At 44.3% G+C, this 23,018-nt stretch overlaps 1 protein-coding gene across 1 annotated transcript; it reads left to right on the forward strand.

Moving 5' to 3' along the window:
- The first annotated feature begins 242 nt into the window (after positions 1 to 242).
- Positions 243 to 20,317, forward strand: LOC139405211 (ras-related protein Rab-10-like). Its single transcript, XM_071147640.1, has 6 exons — positions 243 to 897; positions 4,589 to 4,649; positions 9,758 to 9,896; positions 12,537 to 12,626; positions 16,504 to 16,605; positions 17,877 to 20,317. The coding sequence occupies exons 1-6, from the start codon at positions 771 to 773 to the stop codon at positions 17,961 to 17,963; spliced, it is 606 nt and encodes a 201-aa protein (XP_071003741.1). The 5' UTR covers positions 243 to 770; the 3' UTR covers positions 17,964 to 20,317.
- Positions 20,318 to 23,018: the final 2,701 nt, after the last annotated feature.

The following is a 23,018-nucleotide window of genomic DNA, read 5'->3' on the forward strand; positions in this document are numbered from 1 at the left end:
GCCACGGCCAGCCAATACGAAAATCCGCGGCCATTTTGGATCAAACGGTTACGTTCCACCAGTCAAATGAACTGAGAGTCTGAGTCTGGAAAAGGTCCGGAATGGCCATGCAAAAACATTTGACGTCCCTACATGTCAACCACCCCTTGACGGGTGACAATCTGACCAATCGGGTTCAGCTGTATATTTGACAAGCAGTTCCCAGAGCCAATCGCCGAGCGTAATTGTTTGACAATAGTGTCAGAGAGTAGGCGTGTATGTAAACTAGGGTGTCGCCGAGGTGGCTGTATTCGAAGGCGACAGTCTATTCGGCTAATCATTTGACTAAACAAATAATGTGATAAGATCGGTAATTTGACCTAGAATTTATAATTCTTCTTGATCGAGAGTCCCAAAATGTTTGGAATAACGGGGTATGCCGATCAGTTTAATGAGCTCGGTGGTAGTTTGAAGAAAGAGTAAGTCGGGGAGCCATTTTGTCTCGGCAGGGTGAGAGAAAGAAAAGGGGAATCACACGGGAGAATATATTTTTTTATTCACATGCTGTAAGAGGAACGGTTCTGTTTTTGGAAATAACATTAGTTACACATCGGATACGGTTGCGACACTCTACCCTCTGCGATATTTAGTTAACTATCAAACTAACTTGGACATCAACAATATCATAATCACACGCTGATATTCCACCTCTCTGCTCGTAACTCGCGCTGGCTCTCTAGACCTGCGGGAGATCGTTTCTCGTCTGTCCGGTGAACACATCTGGTTTCTCGATGGCGAAGAAGACCTACGACCTGCTCTTCAAGCTCCTGCTGATCGGGGACTCGGGCGTGGGGAAGACATGCGTGCTGTTCCGCTTCTCAGACGACGCCTTCAACACCACCTTCATCTCCACCATAGGTGAGGTACCGGGACCGGGGGGGGTGTCGACCCTCCCGGGCCACAGCTGTTAACTAAACTTTGAGTGTACTAAATGGTTAGTTAAACGTTATGACACAATGCCAGTCAAGTTAGCCCGTTTGTTTCAGGTGCATTATCCCTGAATTAAAGTCAGTTATTGCTAAAGTTTCACTTAAGCCATTTGTGTGTCTACATACTTGGTCTAGCCATGCTAACGACTGCCAACTAACTAGTCTAGATTTAAAGACATTTAGCTGCCCTTTGACTATTGTAAACCTCCTTGTTTTTCATACCATGTAGCTAAACTATGTATCTAGAAATGCCGGCATCAGGGTTGGCACTAATTACCACAGCCACAAAGTCAAATGTCGTAAAAATTAATGCAAACATCATTTATTTTTGGAATTAATTTAAGGTTGGGGTTCGGCATAATGTTAACTGTGTGGTTTAGATTATGGTTAGGTTTAAAATCAGATTTTAAGAGGAGAAATTGCAGAGATGGGCAGGGTTTAGCCGAGGGGATTCGATTAATCTGGCCTGTGCTCCCGGGTAGACGTGTTTTGCAGCGGGTGAACGTTTTGGAACCGGGTTGCCAACCGGACAGTGAGCCAGGTGCCCGTTAGAAGCCCACAACAATGTCAGCTCAAAACAAAACTGATGTAATTAGGCACGTGGATTAATGAGTAGGATTATGTGTTTTCGCATGCGAAAGTGACTGCCTTCCCAATGAAAACTAGTTTGAAAATTCAAACATATACATGTAGAAGTTTGTGAGTGCTTTTGGTGACAAGCCACATTTCTTCAGCCTCCTGAGGTTGAAGAGGCGCCTTCTTCACGATGCTGTCTGTGTGGGTGGACCAATTCAGTTTGTCTGTGATGTGTACGCCGAGGAACTTAAAACTTACTACCCTCTCCACTACTGTTCCAGCGATGTGGATAGGGGGGTGTTCCCTCTGCTGTTTTCTGAAGTCCACAATCATCTCCTTAGTTTTGTTGACGTTGAGTGTGAGGTTATTTTCCTGACACCACACTCCGAGGTCCCTCACCTCCTCCCTGTAGGCCGTCTCGTCGTTGTTGGTAATCTTGATGATTGAGTCGGAGGCGTGCATGACCACGCAGTCGTGGGTGAACAGGGAGTACAGGAGAGGGCTGAGATCCGCACCCTTGTGAGGCCCCATTGTTGAGGATCGGCGGGGTGGAGATGTTGATACCTACCCTCACCACCTGGGGGTGTCCCGTCAAAGTCCAGTACCCAGTTGCACAGGGCGGGGTTGAGACCCAGGGTCTTGAGCTTAATGACGAGTTTGGAGGGTACTATGGTGTTACATGCTGAGCTGTAGTCGATGAACAGCATTTTTACATAGGTATTCCTCTTGTCCAGATGGGTTAGGGCAGTGTTATTGCGATTGCGTCATCTGTGAACCTGTTGGGGCGGTAAGCACATTGGAGTGAGTCTAGGGTGTCAGGTAGGGTGGAGGTGATATGGTCCTTGACTAGTCTCTCAAAGCACTTCATGATGACGGAAGTGAGTGCTACGGGGCAAAGAAGTTGTTTAGTTTGTCTGGGAACAAGACATCCTGGTCCGCGGCGGGGCTGGTTTTCTTTTTGTAGTCCGATTGACTGTAGACCCTGCCACATACGTCTCGTGTCTGAGCCGTTGAATTGCGATCCTACTTTGTCTCTATACTGACGCTTAGCTTGTTTGATTGCCTTGTGGAGGGAATAGCTACACTTTTTTGTAATCGGTCATGTTTCTGGTCGCCTTGCCCTCCTTAAAAGCAGTGGTTCACGCTTTCAGTTTTGCGCGAATGCTGCTGTCAATCCACGGTTTCTGGTTGGGGAAGATTTTAATTGTCTCCATGAGTACAACATCACCGATGCACTTGCTAATTAACTCGCTCACCAAATTAGCGTATTCATGAATATTGTTGTCTGATGCTATCTGGAACACATCCCAGTCCACGTGATCGAAGCAATCTGGATGCGTGGAATCAGATTGGTCGGACCAGCGTTGAACAGACCTGAGCACGGGCGTTTTCTGTTTAAGTTTCTGTCTATAGGCTGGGAGCAACAAAATGGAGTCGAGGTCAGATTTGCCAAAAGGAGGGTGAGTGAGGGCTTTGTATGCGTTGCTGAAGTTAGAGTAACAATGATCCAGAATTGTTCCATCCTGGGTATTTGATATGCTGATAAAGTTTAGGGAGCCTTGTTTTCAGATTAGCCTTGTTAATCTGGGGGGGATATACACGGCTGTGATTATAATCGAAGAGACTTCTCTTGGCAGTCGGCATTTGATTGTAAGGAATTCTAGGTCAGGTGAACAAAAAGACTTGAGTTCCTGTATGTTGTTATGATCACACCACGACTTGTTAATCATAAGGCCCCATACCCCTCCGCCCCTCTTCTTACCAGAGAGATGTTTGTTTCTGTCTGTGCGATGCGTACCGACTCTGATAGCGTGTCTCGAGTGAGCCATGTTTATCGTATCAACGCTGTGCATTACATGGAAGACATCCTGTGGTACCCTTCCTGCAGGCTCATCCTGACATGACCCTCCAGCATGACAATGCCACCACACACAGAACGAGCAGTATGGCTGATTTCCTGCAAGACAGGGATGTCAGTGTTCTGCCATTGCCAATGAGGAGCCCGGATCGTTTGGGACCTGTTGGATCGGAGGGTGAGGCCCCCCCCCCAGAAATGTCTGGGAAACTTGCAGGTGCCTTGGTGGAAAAGTGAGAGTCAAGTGTCTACATTGATATTTTCAACCTCTCCCTGACTGAGTCTGTAATGGCTACATGTTTCAAGCAGACCACCGTAGTCCCTGTGCCCAAGAATGTGAAGGTGACCTGCCTAAATGACTACATCAACACCATCATCCCGGAAACCTTTATACCCAATCCGCCCCAACAGATCCACATGTGATTTATACCACATTTATTTACATCAGAATATGTTTTACTTGCAGGCTGCAATGTTTTTATTTGTTTGTTTTATGTAGGCTGTTTTTATAGAGTTGGCAATATAAGTTTTATATTTGTTTAATTCTATATTAACCACATAACAATGATCTTGAGATTCAAAGACGTTATTATAAATGAAACTGTTCTATGAAAACATGCCCTAACTGGCAGATCAGTAGAAATGGTAAATTGGCGCTCGGCTGAAACAGTTTGCTGTCCCCTGGTTGTACCGTATTACTGGCACCTTCAGGAGTGGTCGGGTCGGTAGCAGGTCTCTTTGAGTCATTTGTGTCTGAATGATTTTGTCAAACAGTGTGCTTAAAGCATCCGACAATCTCTATAGTTGATTTTAATTCAATCACATAGGTGTATATATGAAAAATACACTTAAACATTTTGCGCTTGCTCAAAAGACTTGGGTTGGACAGCCCTACTGTTGACATTCCTGCTTTTAAAGGATGCATATATTAAATACCTAATTTCCTGGTTTCCTGGTTTTTCACATGATGTACAACACTGAAAGTAAAAAGAAACCAAAATGAAACTTCTGAAGGGGAAGCATAGACAAATGGCACATAGAATGGATAATGCTTATCAGACTGGTTTGTGGTGAGTGACAGATCTATTATTTACATTTCTTTCTGAAATGAGAGGGGTCTGTAACAGACCTTTTTAAGGGGCTCTGCTCTATATTAATGTGCGTTTCTTTGTTTCTGTGTGTTTTCCAGGAATAGACTTCAAGATCAAAACTGTTGAACTCCAAGGAAAGAAGATCAAACTACAGATATGGTGAGTGGAGGAGGTGTAACAGGGACGCATCGGAGCGGTTCAACGCCATCACCACCTGCTACACTGAGTGCATAAAACATTAGGAACACCTGCTCTTTCCATGACAGACTGACCAGGTGAATCCAGGTGAAATCTATGATCCCTTATTGACGTCACTTGTTAAATCCACTTCAATCAGTGTAGATGAAGGGGAGGAGACAGGTTAAAGAAGGCTTTTAAACCTTGAGACATGGATTGTGTATGTGTGTCATTCAGAGGGTGAATGGGCAAGACAAGATTTAGGTGCCTTTGAATGGGGTATGGTAGTAGGTGCCAGGCGCACCGGTTTGTGTCGAGAGCTGCAACGCTGCTGGGTTTTCCGTGCTCAAGAATGGTCCACCACCCAAAGGACATCCAACCAACTTGACACAACTGTGGGAAGCAATGGAGTCAACATGGGCCAGCATCTCTGTGGAACGCTTTCAACACCTTGTTGAGTCCATGCCCTGATGAATTGAAGTTGTTCTGGGGGCAAAAAAATAAATAAATGAAATAATACATTTACATAAGTATTCAGACCTGTTACTCAGTACTTTAACCTTTGGCAGCGATTACAGCTTCACGTCTTTTTATGTATGATGCTACAAGCTTGGCACACCTGTATTTGTGGAGTTTCTCCCATTCTTCTCTGCAGATCCTCTCAAGCTCTGTCAGGTTGGATGGGGAGCGTCACTACACAGCTATTTTCAGGTCTCTCCAGAGTTGTTAGATCGGGTTCAAGTCTAGGCTCTGGCTGGGCCGCTCAAGGACATTCAGAGACTTGCCCCGAAGCCACTCATGCGTTGTCTTGGCTGTGTGCTTAGGGTTGTAGTCCTGTTGGAAGGTGAACCTTCGCCCCAGTCAGGTCCTGAGCGCTCTGGAGCAGGTTTTCATCAAGGATCTCTCTGTACTTTGCTCCATTCATCTTTCCCTTAATCCTGCCTAGTCTCTCAGTCCCTGCCGCTGAAAAACATCCCCACAGCATGATGCTGCCACCATCATGCTTCACCGTAGGGATGGTGTCAGGTTTCCTCCTGACGTGACGCTTGGCATTCAGACCAAAGAGTTAAATCTTGGTTTCATCAGTTCAGAGAATCTTGTTTTTTTCCCCCATTGTCTGAGAGTCTTTTTAGGTACCTTTTGGCTTCCGTCTGGCCTCTCTACCATAAAGGTCTGATTGGCAGAGTGCTGCAGAGATGGTTGACCTTCTTGAAGGTTCTCCACAGAGGGACTCTGGAGCCCTGTCCTAGTGACAAACACACCCACTATACACAGTTCATTCAGAAAGCATTTAGGCCCCTTGTCCTTTTCCCATTAACACACAAGTAATGTGTATTTCGTTATTTTTATATATTCAGTAACAGTTAAACGTTTGGACACCTACTCGTTCAAGGGTTTCTTTATTTTTTAAAATTTTTTACATTGTAGAATAATCGTGAAGACATCAAAACTATGAAATAACACATATGAAATCATGTTGTTACCACAAAAGGGTTAAACAAATCAAAATATATTTTAGTAGCCACCCTTTGCCTCAATGACAGCTTTGCACACTCTTGGCATTCTCTCAACCAGCTTCATGAGGTAGTCACCTGGAATGCATTTCAATTAACAGGTGTGCTTGTTAAAAGTTAATTTGTGGAATTTCTTTCCTTATTGCGTTTGAGCCAATCAGTTGTGTTGTGACAAGGTAGGGGTGGTATACAGAAGATGGCCCGATTTTGGTAAAAGACCAAGTCCATATAATGTCAAGAACAGCTCAAATAAGCAAAGAGAAATGGCAGTCCATCATTACTTCAAGACATGGAGGTCAGTCCATCATTACTTCAAGACATGGAGGTCAGTCCATCATTACTTCAAGACATGAAGGTCAGTCCATCATTACTTCAAGACATGAAGGTCAGTCCATCATTACTTCAAGACATGAAGGTCAGTCCATCATTACTTCAAGACATGAAGGTCAGTCCATCATTACTTCAAGACATGAAGGTCAGTCCATCATTACTTCAAGACATGAAGGTCAGTCCATCATTACTTCAAGACATGAAGGTCAGTCCATCATTACTTCAAGACATGAAGGTCAGTCCATCATTACTTCAAGACATGAAGGTCAGTCCATCATTACTTCAAGACATGAAGGTCAGTCCATCATTACTTCAAGACATGAAGGTCAGTCCATCATTACTTCAAGACATGAAGGTCAGTCCATCATTACTTCAAGACATGAAGGTCAGTCCATCATTACTTCAAGACATGAAGGTCAGTCAATACGGAACATTTCAGGAACTTTTACATTTCTTCAAGTGCAGTCGCAAAAACTATCAAGCACTATGATGAAACTGGCTCTCATGAGGACCGCCACAGGAAAGGAAGACCCAGAGTTACCTCTGCTGCAGAGGATACGTTCATTAGAGTTACCTGGCTCTCATGAGGACCGCCACAGGAAAGGAAGACCCAGAGTTACCTCTGCTGCAGAGGATACGTTCATTAGAGTTACCTGGCTCTCATGAGGACCGCCACAGGAAAGGAAGACCCAGATTTACCTCTGCTGCAGAGGATAAGTTCACTAGATTTACTCGCCTCAGATTGCAGCCCAAATAAATGCTTCACAGAGTTAATGTAAGATACATCTCAACATCAACTGTTCAGGGGAGACTTCGTGAATCAGGCCTTCATGGTTGAAGTTGCTGCAAAAAAAAAACACTACTAAAGAACACCAATAAGAAGAGACTTGCTTGGGCCAAGAAACACAAGCAATGGACATTAGACAGGTGGAAATCTGTTCTTTAGTCTGATAAGTCCAAATTTGAGATTTTTGGTTCCAAGCACTGTGTCTATGTGAGACGCAGAGTAGGTGAACGGATGAGCTCCACGTGTGTGGTTCCCACCATGAAGCATGGAGGAGGTGGTGTGATGGTGCTTTGCTGGTGACACTCAGTGATTCATTTAGAATTCATGGCACACTTAACCAGCATGGCTACCACAGCATTCTGCAGCGATATGTCATGCCATCTGGTTTGGGCTGAGTGGGACTGTCATTTGTTTTTCAACAGGACAATGACCCAAAACACCTCCAGGTTGTTTAAGGGCTATTTGACCAAGAAGGAGAGTGATGGAGTGCTGCATCAGATGACTTGGCCTCCACAATCACCCGACCTCGAATCACTTTGGATGAGTTGGACCGCAGAGTGAAGGAAAGGCAGCCAACAAGTGCTCAGCATATGTGGAAACTCCTTCAAGACTGTTGGAAAATCATTCCTCATGAAGATGCTTGAGAGAATGCCAGGAGTTTAAAAAGTGTGCAAAGCTGTCAAGGCAAAGGGTGGCTACTTTGAATAATCTTTTTTGGTTACAACATGATTACAAATGTGTTATTTCATAGTTTGGATGTCTTCACTATTATTCTACAATGTAGAAAATAGTCAAATTAAAAAACCTTGAATGAGTAGCTTGTCAACCGTGTGTGTGTGTATCTGTATATACAGTTGAAGTCAAAGTTCACATACACCTTAGCCAAATGCATTTAAAAAAAAATCAATCCCTGTCTTAGGTCAGTTAGGATCACCACTTTATTTTAAGAATGTGAAATGTCAAAATAATAGTAGAGAGAGTGATTTATTTCAGCTTTTATTAATTGTAGACTTCCAAGTCTGGTTCATCCTCAGGAGCAATTTCCAAACACCTGAAGGTACCATGTTCGTCTGTACAAACAATAGTAAGCAAGTATAAACACCATGGGACCACACAACTCAGAAAGGAGACGCGTTCTGTCTTCTAGAAATTAACGTACTTTGGTTTGAAAAGTGCAAATCAATCCCAGAACAACAGCAAAGGACCTTGTGAAGATGCTGGAGGAAACAGGTACAAAAGTATCTATATCCACAGTAAACCGAGTCCTATATCGACATAACCTGAAAGGCCGCTCAGCAAGGAAGAAGCCACTGGTCCAAAACTGCCATAAAAAAGCCAGACTACGGTTTGCAACTACACCATCCCAACGGTGAAGCACAGGGGTGGCAGCATCATGTTGTGGGGGTGCTTTGCTGCAGGAGGGACTGGTGCACTTCACACAATAGATGGTATCAAGAGGAGGAAAATTATGTTGATATATTGAAGAAACATCTTAAGACATCAGTCAGGAACTTAATGCTTTGTCGCAAATGGATCTTCCAAATGGACAATGACCCCAAGCATACTTCCAAAGTTGTGTCAAAATGGCTTAAAGACAACAAAGTCAAGGTATTGGAGTGGCCATCACAAAGCCCTGACCTCAATCCTATGGAAAATTTGTTGGCAGAACTGAAAATGCGTGTGCGAGCAAGGAGGCCTAAATTCAGAATGGGCCAAAATTCACCCAACTTATTGTGGGAAGCTTGTGGAAGGCTACCCAAAATATTTGACCCAAGTTAAACAATTTAACGGCAATGCTACCAAATACTAATTGAGTTTATATAAACTTCTGACCCACTGGGAATGTGATGAAAGAAATAAAAGCTGAAATAAATAATTATCTCTATTATTCTGACATTTCACATTCTTAAAATAAAGTGGTGATCCTAACTGACCTAAGACAGGGAATTTCTACTAGGATTAAATGTCAGGAATTGTGAAACACTGAGTTGAATTGTATTTGGCTAAGGTGTATGTAAACTTCTGACTTCAACTGTATATAATGTGTTTAACAGGGACACTGCTGGTCAGGAGAGGTTTATATATAATGTGTTTAACAGGGACACTGCTGGTCAGGAGAGGTTTATATATAATGTGTTTAACAGGGACACAGCTGGTCAGGAGAGGTTTATATATAATGTGTTTAACAGGGACACTGCTGGTCAGGAGAGGTTTATATATAATGTGTTTAACAGGGACACTGCTGGTCAGGAGAGGTTTATATATAATGTGTTTAACAGGGACACTTCTGGTCAGGAGAGGTTTATATATAATGTGTTTAACAGGGACACAGCTGGTCAGGAGAGGTTTATATATAATGTGTTTAACAGGGACACTGCTGGTCAGGAGAGGTTTATATATAATGTGTTTAACAGGGACACTGCTGGTCAGGAGAGGTTTATATATAATGTGTTTAACAGGGACACAGCTGGTCAGGAGAGGTTCCACACCATCACCACGTCCTACTACCGAGGCGCCATGGGCATCATGCTGGTCTATGACATCACCAACGCCAAGAGCTTCGAGAACATCAGCAAGTGGCTCCGCAACATCGACGAGGTACACACACGGACATTATACACACGCACACATTCCCACACACATATAGATAGAGATACAGTTAAGAATGTGAAATGTCAGAATAATAGAAGGGAGAATGATTTATTTCAGCTTTTATTTCTTTCATCACATTCCCAGTGGGTCAGAAGTTTACATATACTCAACTAGTATTTGGTAGCATTGCCTTTAATTGTTTAACTTTGGTCAAATATTTTGGGTAGCCTTCCACAAGCTTCCCACAATAAGTTGGGTGAATTTTGGCCCATTCCTCCTGACAGAGCTGGTGTAACTGAGTCAGGTTTGTAGGCCTCCTTGCTCGCACAAGCTTTTTCAGTTCTGCCCACAAATGTTCTATAAGATTGAGGTCAGGGCTTTGTGATGGCCACTCCAATACCTTGACTTTGTTGTCCTTAAGCCATTTTGCCACAACTTTGGAAGTATGCTTGGGGTCATTGTCCATTTGGAAGACCCATTTGCGACCAAGATTTAACTTCCTGACTGTCTTTTTACTGTTGTTTTATTTCTTTACCTACCTATTGTTCACCTAACACCTTTTTTGCACTATTGGTTAGAGCCTGTATGTAAGCATTTCACTGTAAGGTCTACTACACCTGTTGTATTCATAATTTCACTGTGAGGTCTACTACACCTGTTGGATTCAGCATTTCACTGTAAGATCTACCTACACCTGTTATATTCGGTGCACATGACAAATAAACTTTTATTTGATGTCTTGAGATGTTGCTTCAATATATCCACATAATTTTCCTCTGTCATGATGCCATCTAGTTTGTGAAGTGCACCAGTCCCTCCTGCAGCAAAGCACCCCCACAACATGATGCTGCCACCCCCACAACATGATGCTGCCACCCCCATGCTTCACGGTTGGGATGGTGTTCTTCGGCTTGCAAGCCTCCCCCTTTTTCCTCCAAACATAACGATGGTCATTATGGCCAAACAGTTCTATTTTTGGTTCATCAGACCAGAGGACATTTATCCATAAAGTACTATCTTTGTCCCCATGTGCAGTTGTAAACCGTAGTCTGGCTTTTTATGGCGGTTTTGGAGCAGTGGTTTCTTCCTTGCTGAGCGCCTTTCAGGTTATGTCGATACAGGACTCGTTTTACTGTGGATATAGATACTTTTGTACCTGTTTCCTCCAGCATCTTCACAAGGTCCTTTGCTGTTGTTCTGAGATTAATTTGCACTTTTCACAACAAAGTATGTTCATCTCTAGGAGACAGAACGCGTCTCCTTCCTGAGCGGTATGATGGCTGCGTGGTCCCAGGGTGTTTATACTTGCGTATTATTGTTTGTACAGATGAACGCGGTACCTTCAGGTGTTGGAAATTGCTCCCAAGGATAAACCAGACTTGTGGAGGTCTACAATTATTTTTCTGGCTGATTTCTTTTGATTTTCCCATGATGTCAAACAGAGGCACTGAGTTTGATGGTAGGCCTTGAAATACATCCACAGGTACTCCTCCAATCGACTCAAATTATGTAAATTAGCCTATCAGAAGCTTCTAAAGCCATGGCATAATTTTCTGGAATTTTCCAAGCTGTTTAAAGGCACAGTCAACTTAGTGTATGTAAACTTCTGACCCACTGGAATTGTGATACAGTGAAATAATCTGTCTGTACACAATTGTTGTAAAAATGACTTGTGTCATGCACTAAGTAGATGTCCTAACCGAGTAGATGTCCTAAGGCATTTGTGGAGTGTTTGAAAAACGAGATTTAGTTACTCCAACCTAAGTGTATGTAAACTTCTGACTTCAAGTGTGTGTGTGTGTACAAAATATAAAACATCAGCAGTTTCCAGCTATAATAGTAATTTACAACATTAACAATGTCTACACTGTTTCTGATCAATTTGATTTTATTTTATCTCTCTATATATATATACACACACACACACAGTGCCTTGCGAAAGTATTCGGCCCCCTTGAACTTTGCGACCTTTTGCCACATTTCAGGCTTCAAACATAAAGATATAAAACTGTATTTTTTTGTGAAGAATCAACAACAAGTGGGACACAATCATGAAGTGGAACGACATTTATTGGATATTTCAAACTTTTTTTAACAAATCAAAAACTGAAAAATTGGGCGTGCAAAATTATTCAGCCCCTTTACTTTCAGTGCAGCAAACTCTCTCCAGAAGTTCAGTGAGGATCTCTGATCTCTCTATATATATATATATATATATATATATATATATATATATATATATATATATATATATACACACACACACACACACACACCTCTCTCACACACACACGTTATATAGTTGTGGAGAGAGAATCTTGCTAAAGCGTTCACTGCCTCATTCAGAGGGCCGGATGGGGTTAGTCTGTACTATGATGGGTTTAGTCTGTACTATGATGGGTTTAGTCTGTACTGTGATGGGGTTAGTCTGTACTGTGATGGGGTTAGTCTGTACTGTGATGGGGTTAGTTAGTACAGACTAACTAACCCCGTCATCGTACAGACTAACTAACCCCAACACACAGTGCAGACTGTTGGGGTTAGTTAGTCTGTACGATTATGCGCCAAGGTCAGTCTGTACGACGATGCGTCGGGGTGTTGTGTGATGTTGGGGTTCGAGTCAGTCTGTAATATGATGTTTTTCAGCATGCCAACGAGGACGTGGAGAGAATGCTGCTAGGCAACAAGTGTGACATGGAGGACAAGAGGGTGGTACCAAAAGCCAAGGGAGAGCAGGTGAGACACACTATCATTTCAATAGGCTCCATGTTGTATTAACAGTAGACTTTCAGCCTGTCAGAACGTTGCCAGGTGTCGCCTTTAGCATCAATGTCAACCTGCAATGTGCAGCAAACGTTGATATATAGATATGATAAATGGTGCAGTAACTATTATCTAGGATTCATTGCTTGAAGAAATATTTGTGGAAATATATATATTTAAACAAAATAACAACAATAGTTATTTGTTTTAGATAATCAATTATATGTTTTGTATAATTCTATCAATCAAATGTATTTATAAAGCCCTTCTTATATCTGCTGATATCTCAAAATGCTGTACAGAAATCAAGCCTAAAACCCCAAACAGCAAGCAATGCAGGTGTAGAAGCACGGTGGCTAGGAAAAACCTCCTAGAAAGGCCAGAACCTAGGAAAAAACCTAGAGAGGATGGCTCTTCTGGCTGTGCCGGGTGGAGATTATAACAGAACATGGCCAAGATGTTCAAATGTTCATAGATGACCAGCAGGGTCAGATAATAATAATCACAGTAGTTGTCGAGGGTGCAACAGGTCAGCACCTCAGGAGTAAATGTCAGTTGGCTTTTCATAGCCGATCATTCAGAGTATCTCTACCGCTCCTGCTGTCTCTAGAGAGTTGAAAACAGCAGGTCTGGGACAGGTAGCACGTCCGGTGAACAGGTCAGGGTTCCATAGCCGCAGGCAGAACAGTTGAAACTGGAGCAGCAGCACGGCCAGGTGGACTGGGGACAGCAAGGAGTCATCATGCCAGGTAGTCCTGAGGCATGGTCCTAGAGCTCAGGTCCTCCGAGAGAAAGAGAGAATTAGAGAGAGCCGTCTTAAATTCACACAGGACACCGGATAAGACAGGAGAAATACTCCAGATATAACAAACTGACCCTAGCCCCCCGACACAAACTATTGTAGCATAAATACTGGAGGCTGAGACACGAGGGGTCGGAGGGATATCTTCAACCACCAACTAACTATCCTGAGACAAGGCGAGTATAGGCCACAAAGATCTCCGCCACGCCACAAACCCGAGGGGAGGGGGGTGGGCAACCCAGACAGGAAGACCACGTCAGTGACTCAACCCACTCAAGTGACGCACCCCTTCTAGGGACAGCTTGGAAGAGTGCCAGTGACTCAGCCCCTGTAATAGCGAATCCCAGTGGAGAGAGGGGAACCGGCCAGGCAGAGTCAGCAAGGGCGGTTCGTTGCTCCAGAGCCTTTCCGTTTACCTTCACACTTCTGGGCCAGACTACACTCAATCATAGGACCTACAGAAAAGATGAGTCTTAAATAAAGACTTAAAGGTTGAGACCGAGTCTCACTCACTAATATGTTTTGGTTCTAGTCAGGATTCTAGCAGCCGTATTTAGCACTAACTGAAGTTTATTTAGTGCCTTTTCCGGGTAGCCGGAAAGTAGACCATTGCAGTAGTCTAATCTAGAAGTGACAAAAGTATGGATACATTTTTCGGCATCATTTTTGGACAAAGTTTCTGATTTTTGCAATGTTACGTAGATGGAAAAAAGCTGTCCTTGAAACAGTCTTGATATGTTCGTCAAAAGAGAGATCAGGGTCCAGAGTAACACCGAGGTCCTTCACAGTTTTATTTCAGATGACTGTACAACCATCAAGATTAATTGTCAGATTCAACAGAAGATCTCTTTGTTTCTTGGGACCTAGAACAAGCATTTCTGTTTTGTCCAAGTTTAAAAGTAGAACATCTGCTGCTCTCCACTTCCTTATATCTGAAACACAGGCTTCCAGGGAGGGCAATTTTGGGGCTTCACCATGTTTCATCTAAATATACAGCTGTGTGTCGTCCGCATAGCACTGAAAGTTAACATTATGTTTCCGAATGACATCCCCAAGAGGTAAAATATATAGGGGAAAACAATAGTGGTCCTAAATCGGAGCCTTGAGGAACACTGAAATTTACAGTTGATTTGTCAGAGGACAAACTGATATTTGTTTGACAGATAAGATCTAAACCAGGCCAGAACTTGTCCGTGTAGACCAATTAGGGTTTACAATCTCTCCAAAAGAATGTGGTGATCAATGGTATCGAAAGCAGCACTAAGGTCTAGGAGCACGAGGACAGATGTAGAGCCTCGGTCTGATGTCATTACAAGGTAATTTACCACCTTCACAAGTGCAGTCTCAGCGCTATGATGGGGTCATAAACCAGACTGAAGAGTATCGTATACATTGTTGGTCTTCAGGAAGGCAGCGAGTTGCTGCTAGAGGAATGGGAGATTCGATATAGGCCGACTCTTTGGGTTGTCAGAGAATTTATAGCACAGCTTTTGATGCTCCTTGGTTGGGGTCTGAGCAGATTATTTGTTGCGATTGCAAATGTGCTAAAATGGTGGTCCGATAGTCCAGGATTATGAGGAAAAACATTAAGATCCACAACATTTATTCCATGGGACAAAACTAGGTCCAGAGTATGACTGTGACAGTGAGTAGGTCCAGAGTATGACTGTGACAGTGAGTAGGTCCAGAGTATGACTGTGACAGTGAGTAGGTCCAGAGTATGACTGTGACAGTGAGTAGGTCCAGAGTATGACTGTGACAGTGAGTAGGTCCAGAGTATGACTGTGACAGTGAGTAGGTCCAGAGTATGACTGTGACAGTGAGTAGGTCCAGAGTATGACTGTGACAGTGAGTAGGTCCAGAGACATGTTGGACAAAACCCACTGAGTCGATGATGGCTCCGAAAGCCTTTTGGTGTGGGTCTGTGGACTTTTCCATGTGAATATTAAAATCACCAAAAATTAGAATATTATCTGCCATGACTGAAAGATAAGATAGGAATTCAGGGAACTACTTTTGTTTAAAAAAAGTAGAAATGAATAAGATTACAATATAACCGTCCAGGTTGGTGAAATGTTTTGCTGAATTCCTAAACAAAAGCACCTGAACTGTAAAGAATGAATTGCATAAAGAAATAGCATATTTTACGTTTATTATGTTAAAACAAAGCCTATATATGTTATTATGTTACAAATGTTTGCTTAGTAACCAAAGCAATGCCGTTGCGGGAGTGGTAATGTGCCGAATGCAGGGGTATTCTTGGAAAAAGTGACATTTGGAAATAGAGCTGCACCTATTGAATTATGAGTTATTTGACAAAGGTACGCGTTTTTAAAAAAAAAGACTCTTTCAGATTCTATATAGAAATCACAATGTTTTATCTGCATGTGACTTTGAAGGAGGATTTGATACTGTGTTGCTCCTTTCTCTGCATCTGTCAATTATATGATGCATCCATCTCTTCATCTACAATTTGACAACTGATAATATTGTCACTCATCAGGTTATTGTCCATTTAATCTTGTCTATAGGTTATTTTTATGTGTGAAATTGTTTTCGGTGTAGTTTTGATTGGCTGACTGGCATCGTTTCAACTTGGATAAAGTCAAGGATATGTTTTGCATTATTCTAAAGGCCTGTTTTTATTTCCCTTACAATAAATTAGATTAGTAGAGGGATTACAGTAAACCAAGCAGCAAACAAACGGCTTCGTTTTACAAAGTAAAACGTAAAAGATAATGTTATCATTCTGCAAGGCGAGCTGTCAAACCTCATTACACTATTGTTCTAAATTAAATCAACCTTATCATTCAATTAGGCCTAATTTTAAATTAGATTGTGAAGCAAACTTGCACAATTATCGTCCATTTGTCATTCATTCAGTGGGCATCGTTTTCTTCACTGGATAGTCAAGGATATGTTTTGCATTATTCTATTTTTCTGAAGGTCTACTGCAACACGTAGCATGTGTTTGTTTCCCTTAAAGTACATTTGTTATAGAGTTATAGTAAATAATCAGTCATGTCCTCCTCTTTCACTCTCTCTCAGATTGCCAGAGAACATGGTATTAGATTTTTTGAGACGAGTGCCAAGGCCAACGTCAGCATCGAGAAGGCTTTCCTCACGCTAGCAGAAGACATCCTCAGAAAGGTTGGTGGTGTTAGTATCTGTAGCATGTGTGTATGTACAGTACCAGTCAAAAGTCTGGACACATCTTCTCATTCCAGGGTTTTTCTTTATTTTACTTTTTTATACATTGTAGAATAATAGTGAAGACATCAACACAATGAAATAACACTTATGGAATCATGTAGTAACCAAAAAAGTATTAAACAAATCCTAAATATATTTGAGATTCTTCAAAGTAGCCACCCTTTGCCTTGATGACAGCTTGGCACACTCTTGGCATTCTCTCAACCAGCTTCAGGAGGTAGTCACCTGGAATAGGTGCACCTTGTTAAAAGTTAATTTGTGGATTTGCAGTCCAAATAAATGCTTCACAGAGTTCAAGTTCAAGGAGACTGCATGAATCAGGCCTTCATGGTTGAATTGCTGCAAAGAAACCACTACTAAAGGACACCAATAAGAAGAAGAGACTTGCTTGGGCCAAGAAACACGAGCAATGGACATTAGACCAGTGGAAGTCTGTCCTTTGGTCTGATGAGTCCAAATGTGCTATTTTTGGTTCCAATCGAGGTGTTTGTGAGACATCGAGTAGGTGAACGGATGATCTCCACATGTGTGGTTCCCACCTTGAAGCATGGAGGAGGAGGTGTAGGGGTGCTTTGCTGTTGACACTGTCGTGATTTATTTAAGAGGGAAGGCACACTGAACCAGCATAGCTACCACAGCATTCTGCAGCGATATGCTAAACCATCTGGGTTGGCCTTAGTTCCACTATTATTTGTTTTTCCAACAGGACAATGACCCAACCAACACACCTCCAGGTTGAGTAAGGGCTATTTTACCAAGAAGGAGAGTGATGGAGTGCTGCATCAGATGACCTGTCCTCCACAATCACCCAACTCAATTTGGATGGTTTGGGATGAGTTGGACCTCGGATTGAAGAAAACGCAGCGAGCAAGTGCTCAGCATATGTGGGAACTCCTTCAAGACTGTTGGAAAAGCATTCCTCATGAAGTTGTTTGAGAGAATTCAAGAGTGTGCAAAGCTGTCAAGGCAAAGGGTGGCTACTTTAAAGAATATATATATTTTGATTTGTTTAACACATTTGTGGTTACTAAATGATTCAATATGTGTTGTTTCATAGTTTTGATGTCTTAACTATTATTCTACAATGTAGAAAATAGTCCAAATGAATCAGTTGGTCCAAACCTTTGACTGGTACTGTATATGTGATGATGGTGGTGTAAGCAATGTTTGTATGTATAATGTGTGTGTAACGTGGGTGTGTGTTGCAGACGCCCGTCAAAGAGCCCAACAGTGAAAACGTGGACATCAGCGGTGGGAGTGGAGTCACAGGATGGAAGAGCAAGTGCTGCAGTTAGAACAGCCCTCTGTCCCTCCCTCACACACACTGACATGCACACTCTTTATCTCTAGTAGCTAACTCTCTAACACTCATCCCCTCGATCTTTTGTCATCAATTCTCTTGACCAACTCTCTCTCCTCCCCCTCTCTCTCTCTCTCTCTCTCTCTCTCTCTCTCTCTCTCTCTCTCTCTCTCTCTCCTCCCCTGTCCCCTCTCTCTCTCTCTCTCTCTCGCTCTCTCTCTCTCCTCCCCTGTCCCCTCTCTCGCTCTCTCTCTCCTCCCCTGTCCCCTCTCTCGCTCTCTCTCTCCTCCCCTGTCCTATCTCTCTCTCTCTCTCTCTCTCTCTCCTCCCCTGTCCCCTCTCTCTCTCTCTCTCTCTCTCGCTCTCTCTCTCCTCCCCTGTCCCCTCTCTCTCTCTCTCTCTCCTCCCCTGTCCCCTCTCTCTCTCTCTCTCTCTCTCTCTCTCCTCCCCTGTCCCCCTCTCTCTCTCTCTCTCTCCTCCCCTGTCCCCTCTCTCTCTCTCTCTCTCTCTCCTCCCCTGTTCCCTCTCTCTCTCTCTCTCTCTCTCTCTCTCTCCTCCCCTGTCCCCTCTCTCTCTCTCTCTCCTCCCCTGTCCCCTCTCTCTCTCTCTCTCTCTCTCTCTCTCTCTCCTCCCCTGTCCCCTCTCTCTCTCTCTCTCTCCTCCCCTGTCCCCTCTCTCTCTCTCTCTCTCCTCCCCTGTCCCCCTCTCTCTCTCTCTCCTCCCCTGTCCCCTCTCTCTCTCTCTCTCTCCTCCCCTGTCCCCCCTCTCTCTCTCTCTCTCTCCTCCCCTGTCCCCCCCTCTCTCTCTCTCTCTCCTCCCCTGTCCCCCCTCTCTCTCTCTCTCTCTCCTCCCCTGTCCCCCCTCTCTCTCTCTCTCTCTCTCTCTCTCTCTCCTCCCCTGTCCCCTCTCTCTCTCTCTCTCTCCTCCCCTGTCCCCTCTCTCTCTCTCTCTCTCCTCCCCTGTCCCCTCTCTCTCTCTCTCTCTCCTCCCCTGTCTCTCTCTCTCTCTCTCTCTCTCTCTCCTCCCCTGTCCCCTCTCTCTCTCTCTCTCTCTCTCCTCCCCTGTCCCCTCTCTCTCTCTCTCTCTCTCCTCCCCTGTCCCCTCTCTCTCTCTCTGTCCCCTCTCTCCTCCCCTGTCTCCTCTCTCTCTCTCTCTCTCTCCTGTCCCCTCTCTCTCTCCTGTCCCCTCTCTCTCTCCTGTCCCCTCTCTCTCTCCTGTCCCCTCTCTCTCTCTCCTGTCCCCTCTCTCTCTCTCCTGTCCCCTCTCTCTCTCTCCTGTCCCCTCTCTCTCTCTCCTGTCCCCTCTCTCTCTCTCCTGTCCCCTCTCTCTCTCTCCTGTCCCCTCTCTCTCTCTCTCCTGTCCCCTCTCTCTCCTCCCCTGTCCCCCCTCTCTCTCCTCCCCTGTCCCCTCTCTCTCCTCCCCTGTCCCCCCTCTCTCTCTCCTCCCCAGTCCCCTCTCTCTCTCTCTCTCTTTCTCTCTCCTCCCCTGTCCCCTCTCTCTCTCTGTCCCCTCTCTCCTCCCCTGTCCTCTCTCTCTCTGTCCCCTCTCTCCTCCCCTGTCCCCTCTCTCTCTCTCCTCCCCTGTCCCCTCTCTCTCTCTCCTCCCCTGTCCCCTCTCTCTCTCTATCTTTTTAGCTTTCTAAAGATCAGTTTGTTTCTGATAAAAAGATAAATCATGTTTCCTGTTTATTTGCAAAATGAGAGTGAAAGTCAGTAAACGTTTTAATCTTTCCTTTGGCTGAGGCCTCCTGGTCCCCTCACCATTGGTCAAAGAAAAAAACAAATAAGAAAAAAAATGTAGGATTAACATTTTGTACACTAGTGGGTTATATTGTCAAGGTGCCGTATTTTGACATCTGTAAACATGTAACGGAGATGGGGTTTATTTAGTCTTGTGCCTTATATGGAAGACGGGTGGAACCTCACCCACCCAATTAAATTAAAAGTTTGGTATTCTGGCTCCTCCCACGACGGAGCTAAGCAGAAAGGTTTGAATTTCCCCACCAACCAGATCTTGTTAGGATGTCTGCTTAACGATGGGGGTTTGTTTGGGTTGGTAGCATTTGTGATGCCATGTTTCTGTACTGTTGAAACTTTCACTCTGTTTTCATTTAGCAGACACTCTTATCCAGAGTGACTTATAGGAGCAATTAGGGTTAAGTGCCTTGCTCAATGGCACATTGACAGATTTTTCACCTAGTCAGCTCGGGGATTTGAACCAGCGACCGTTCGGTTACTGGCCCAACACTGTTAACCGCTAGGCTACCTGCCGCCCCTGTATGTAAGAGAACGTTCTCGAGGAAATTCAAACAGTTTTGCAGCTCCATTAAAAATAAGCTTGTTTAAGTTATATCCCCGGTGTCTTCTGTTCTTTACCATGCTCCTTAGTGTGTGGCCAGCAGAGGGAGCCCTTTACCATGCTTCTTAGTGTGTGGCCAGCAGAGGGAGCCCTTTACCATGCTCCTTAGTGTGTGGCCAGCAGAGGGAGCCCTTTACCATGCTTCTTAGTGTGTGGCCAGCAGAGGGAGCCCTTTACCATGCTTCTTAGTGTGTGGCCAGCAGAGGGAGCCCTTTACCATGCTCCTTAGTGTGTGGCCAGCAGAGGGAGCCCTTTACCATGCTCCTTAGTGTGTGGCCAGCAGAGGGAGCCCTTTACCATGCTTCTTAGTGTGTGGCCAGCAGAGGGAGCCCTTTAACATGCTTCTTAGTGTGTGGCCAGCAGAGGGAGCCCTTTACCATGCTTCTTAGTGTGTGGCCAGCAGAGGGAGCCCTTTAACATGCTTCTTAGTGTGTGGCCAGCAGAGGGAGCCCTTTACCATGCTCCTTAGTGTGTGTGGCCAGCAGAGGGAGCCCTTGATATATATAGTTCATATAAGGAAATCAGTCAATAGAAATCAATTCATTAGACTAATTACTGGGCAGGGGTGCAGCCATAGGCCCACTCAATCAGAATGAGGTTTTCCCCACAATGGCTTTAACAGACAAATCCTGGGATTTTGAATTTCAGCTCATGGGACCAACACTTTGCATGTTGCCTTGATATTTTTGTTCAGTATCCATGTCGTCATTTTTCTCCTCCCTGCAACCTAATGAATGTTCATACCAAGCCATCACCTTGTCTTGGGACAAAAATGAAGATGTCTTGGAAATTCTGTTTTCAGAGTGTCTTTGTTTTCATGTTTTATTCATTAGTCATACTAATCATTGACTAGAACTCGTGCACAGCCATAGCACAAAGTACTGCACACACATCAAAGTCAACAAGATTTATTGACCAAAATAACTTGTGGTAAAGGCAGTAGAGCACTCCAAACTGTCTTCATCTCTTTAGAGGCAGTCAGAGACGGTCATCTCTTGTTGGGATCTCCGAGCTGTTCCACTTTCTGCTGGATAATAAAATCTCACTATCATATATATATTTACAGCAATAACATGTATCATGTATACAGCAATAACATGTATCATGTATACAGCAATAACATGTAAATCAAATCAAATGTATTTATATAGCCCTTCGTACATCAGCTGATATCTCAAAGTGCTGTACAGAAACCCAGCCTAAAACCCCAAACAGCAAGCAATGCAGGTGTAGAAGCACGGTGGCTAGGGAAAAACTCCCTAGAAAGGCCAAAACCTAGGAAGAAACCTTGAGAGGAACCAGGCTATATGGGGTGGCCAGTCCTCTTCTGGCTGTGCCGGGTGGAGATTATAACAGAACATGGCCAAGATGTTCAAATGTTCATAAATGACCAGCATGGTCGAATAATAATAAGGCAGAACAGTTGAAACTGGAGCAGCAGCACAGCCAGGTGGACTGGGGACAGCAAGGAGTCATCATGTCAGGTAGTCCTGGGGCATGGTCCTAGGGCTCAGGTCCTCCGAGAGAGAGAAAGAGAGAAGGAGAGAATTAGAGAACGCACACTTAGATTCACACAGGACACCGAATAGGACAGGAGAAGTACTCCAGATATAACAAACTGACCCTAGCCCCCCCGACACATAAACTACTGCAGCATAAATACTGGAGGCTGAGACAGGAGGGGTCAGGAGACACTGTGGCCCCATCCGAGGACACCCCCGGACAGGGCCAAACAGGAAGGATATAACCCCACCCACTTTGCCAAAGCACAGCCCCCACACCACTAGAGGGATATCTTCAACCACCAACTTACCATCCTGAGACAAGGCTGAGTATAGCCCACAAAGACCTCCGCCACGGCACAACCCAAGGGGGGGGGCAACCCAGGCAGGATGACCACATCAGTGAATCAACCCACTCAGGTGACGCACCCCCTCCAGGGACGGCATGAGAGAGCCCCAGTAAGCCAGTGACTCAGCCCCTGTAATAGGGTTAGAGGCAGAGAATCCCAGTGGAAAGAGGGGAACCGGCCAGGCAGAGACAGCAAGGGCGGTTCGTTGCTCCAGAGCCTTTCCGTTCACCCTCCCACTCCTGGGCCAGACTACACTCAAACATATGACCCACTGAAGATATGAGTCTTCAGTAGAGACTTAAAGGTTGAGACCGAGTTTGCGTCTCTGACATGGGTAGGCAGACCATTCCATAAAAATGGAGCTCTATAGGAGAAAGCCCTGCCTCCAGCTGTTTGCTTAGAAATTCTAGGGACAATTAGGAGGCCTGCGTCTTGTGACCGTAGCGTACGTGTAGGTATGTACGGCAGGACCAAATCAGAGAGATTGGTAGGAGCAAGCCCATGTAATGCTTTGTAGGTTAGCAGTAAAACCTTGAAATCAGCCCTTGCTTTGACAGGAAGCCAGTGTAGAGAGGCTAGCACTGGAGTAATATGATAATTTTTTTTGGTTCTAGTCAGGATTCTAGCAGCCGTATTTAGCACTAACTGAAGTTTATTTAGTGCTTTATCCGGGTAGCCGGAAAGTAGAGCATTGCAGAAGTCTAACCTAGAAGTGACAAAAGCATGGATACATTTTTCTGCATCATTTTTGGACAGAAAGTTTCTGATTTTTGCAATGTTACGTAGATGGAAAAAAGCTGTCCTTGAAATGGTCTTGATATGTTCTTCAAAAGAGAGATC

The sequence above is a fragment of the Oncorhynchus clarkii genome, unplaced genomic scaffold, assembly GCF_045791955.1.
Source record: "Oncorhynchus clarkii lewisi isolate Uvic-CL-2024 unplaced genomic scaffold, UVic_Ocla_1.0 unplaced_contig_1422_pilon_pilon, whole genome shotgun sequence".
In the NCBI taxonomy this organism is placed as follows: domain Eukaryota; kingdom Metazoa; phylum Chordata; class Actinopteri; order Salmoniformes; family Salmonidae; genus Oncorhynchus; species Oncorhynchus clarkii.

What these genes read in the sequence shown, in the direction of transcription:
- LOC139405211 (XM_071147640.1), top strand. Translation starts at nt 771, where the DNA reads ATGGCGAAGAAGACCTACGACCTGCTCTTCAAGCTCCTGCTGATCGGG. An exon ending in CACCTTCATCTCCACCATAG is followed by an intron (nt 898 to 4,588) that starts GTGAGGTACCGG and finishes TGTGTTTTCCAG; the next exon opens with GAATAGACTTCAAGATCAAA. An exon ending in AAGATCAAACTACAGATATG is followed by an intron (nt 4,650 to 9,757) that starts GTGAGTGGAGGA and finishes TGTGTTTAACAG; the next exon opens with GGACACAGCTGGTCAGGAGA.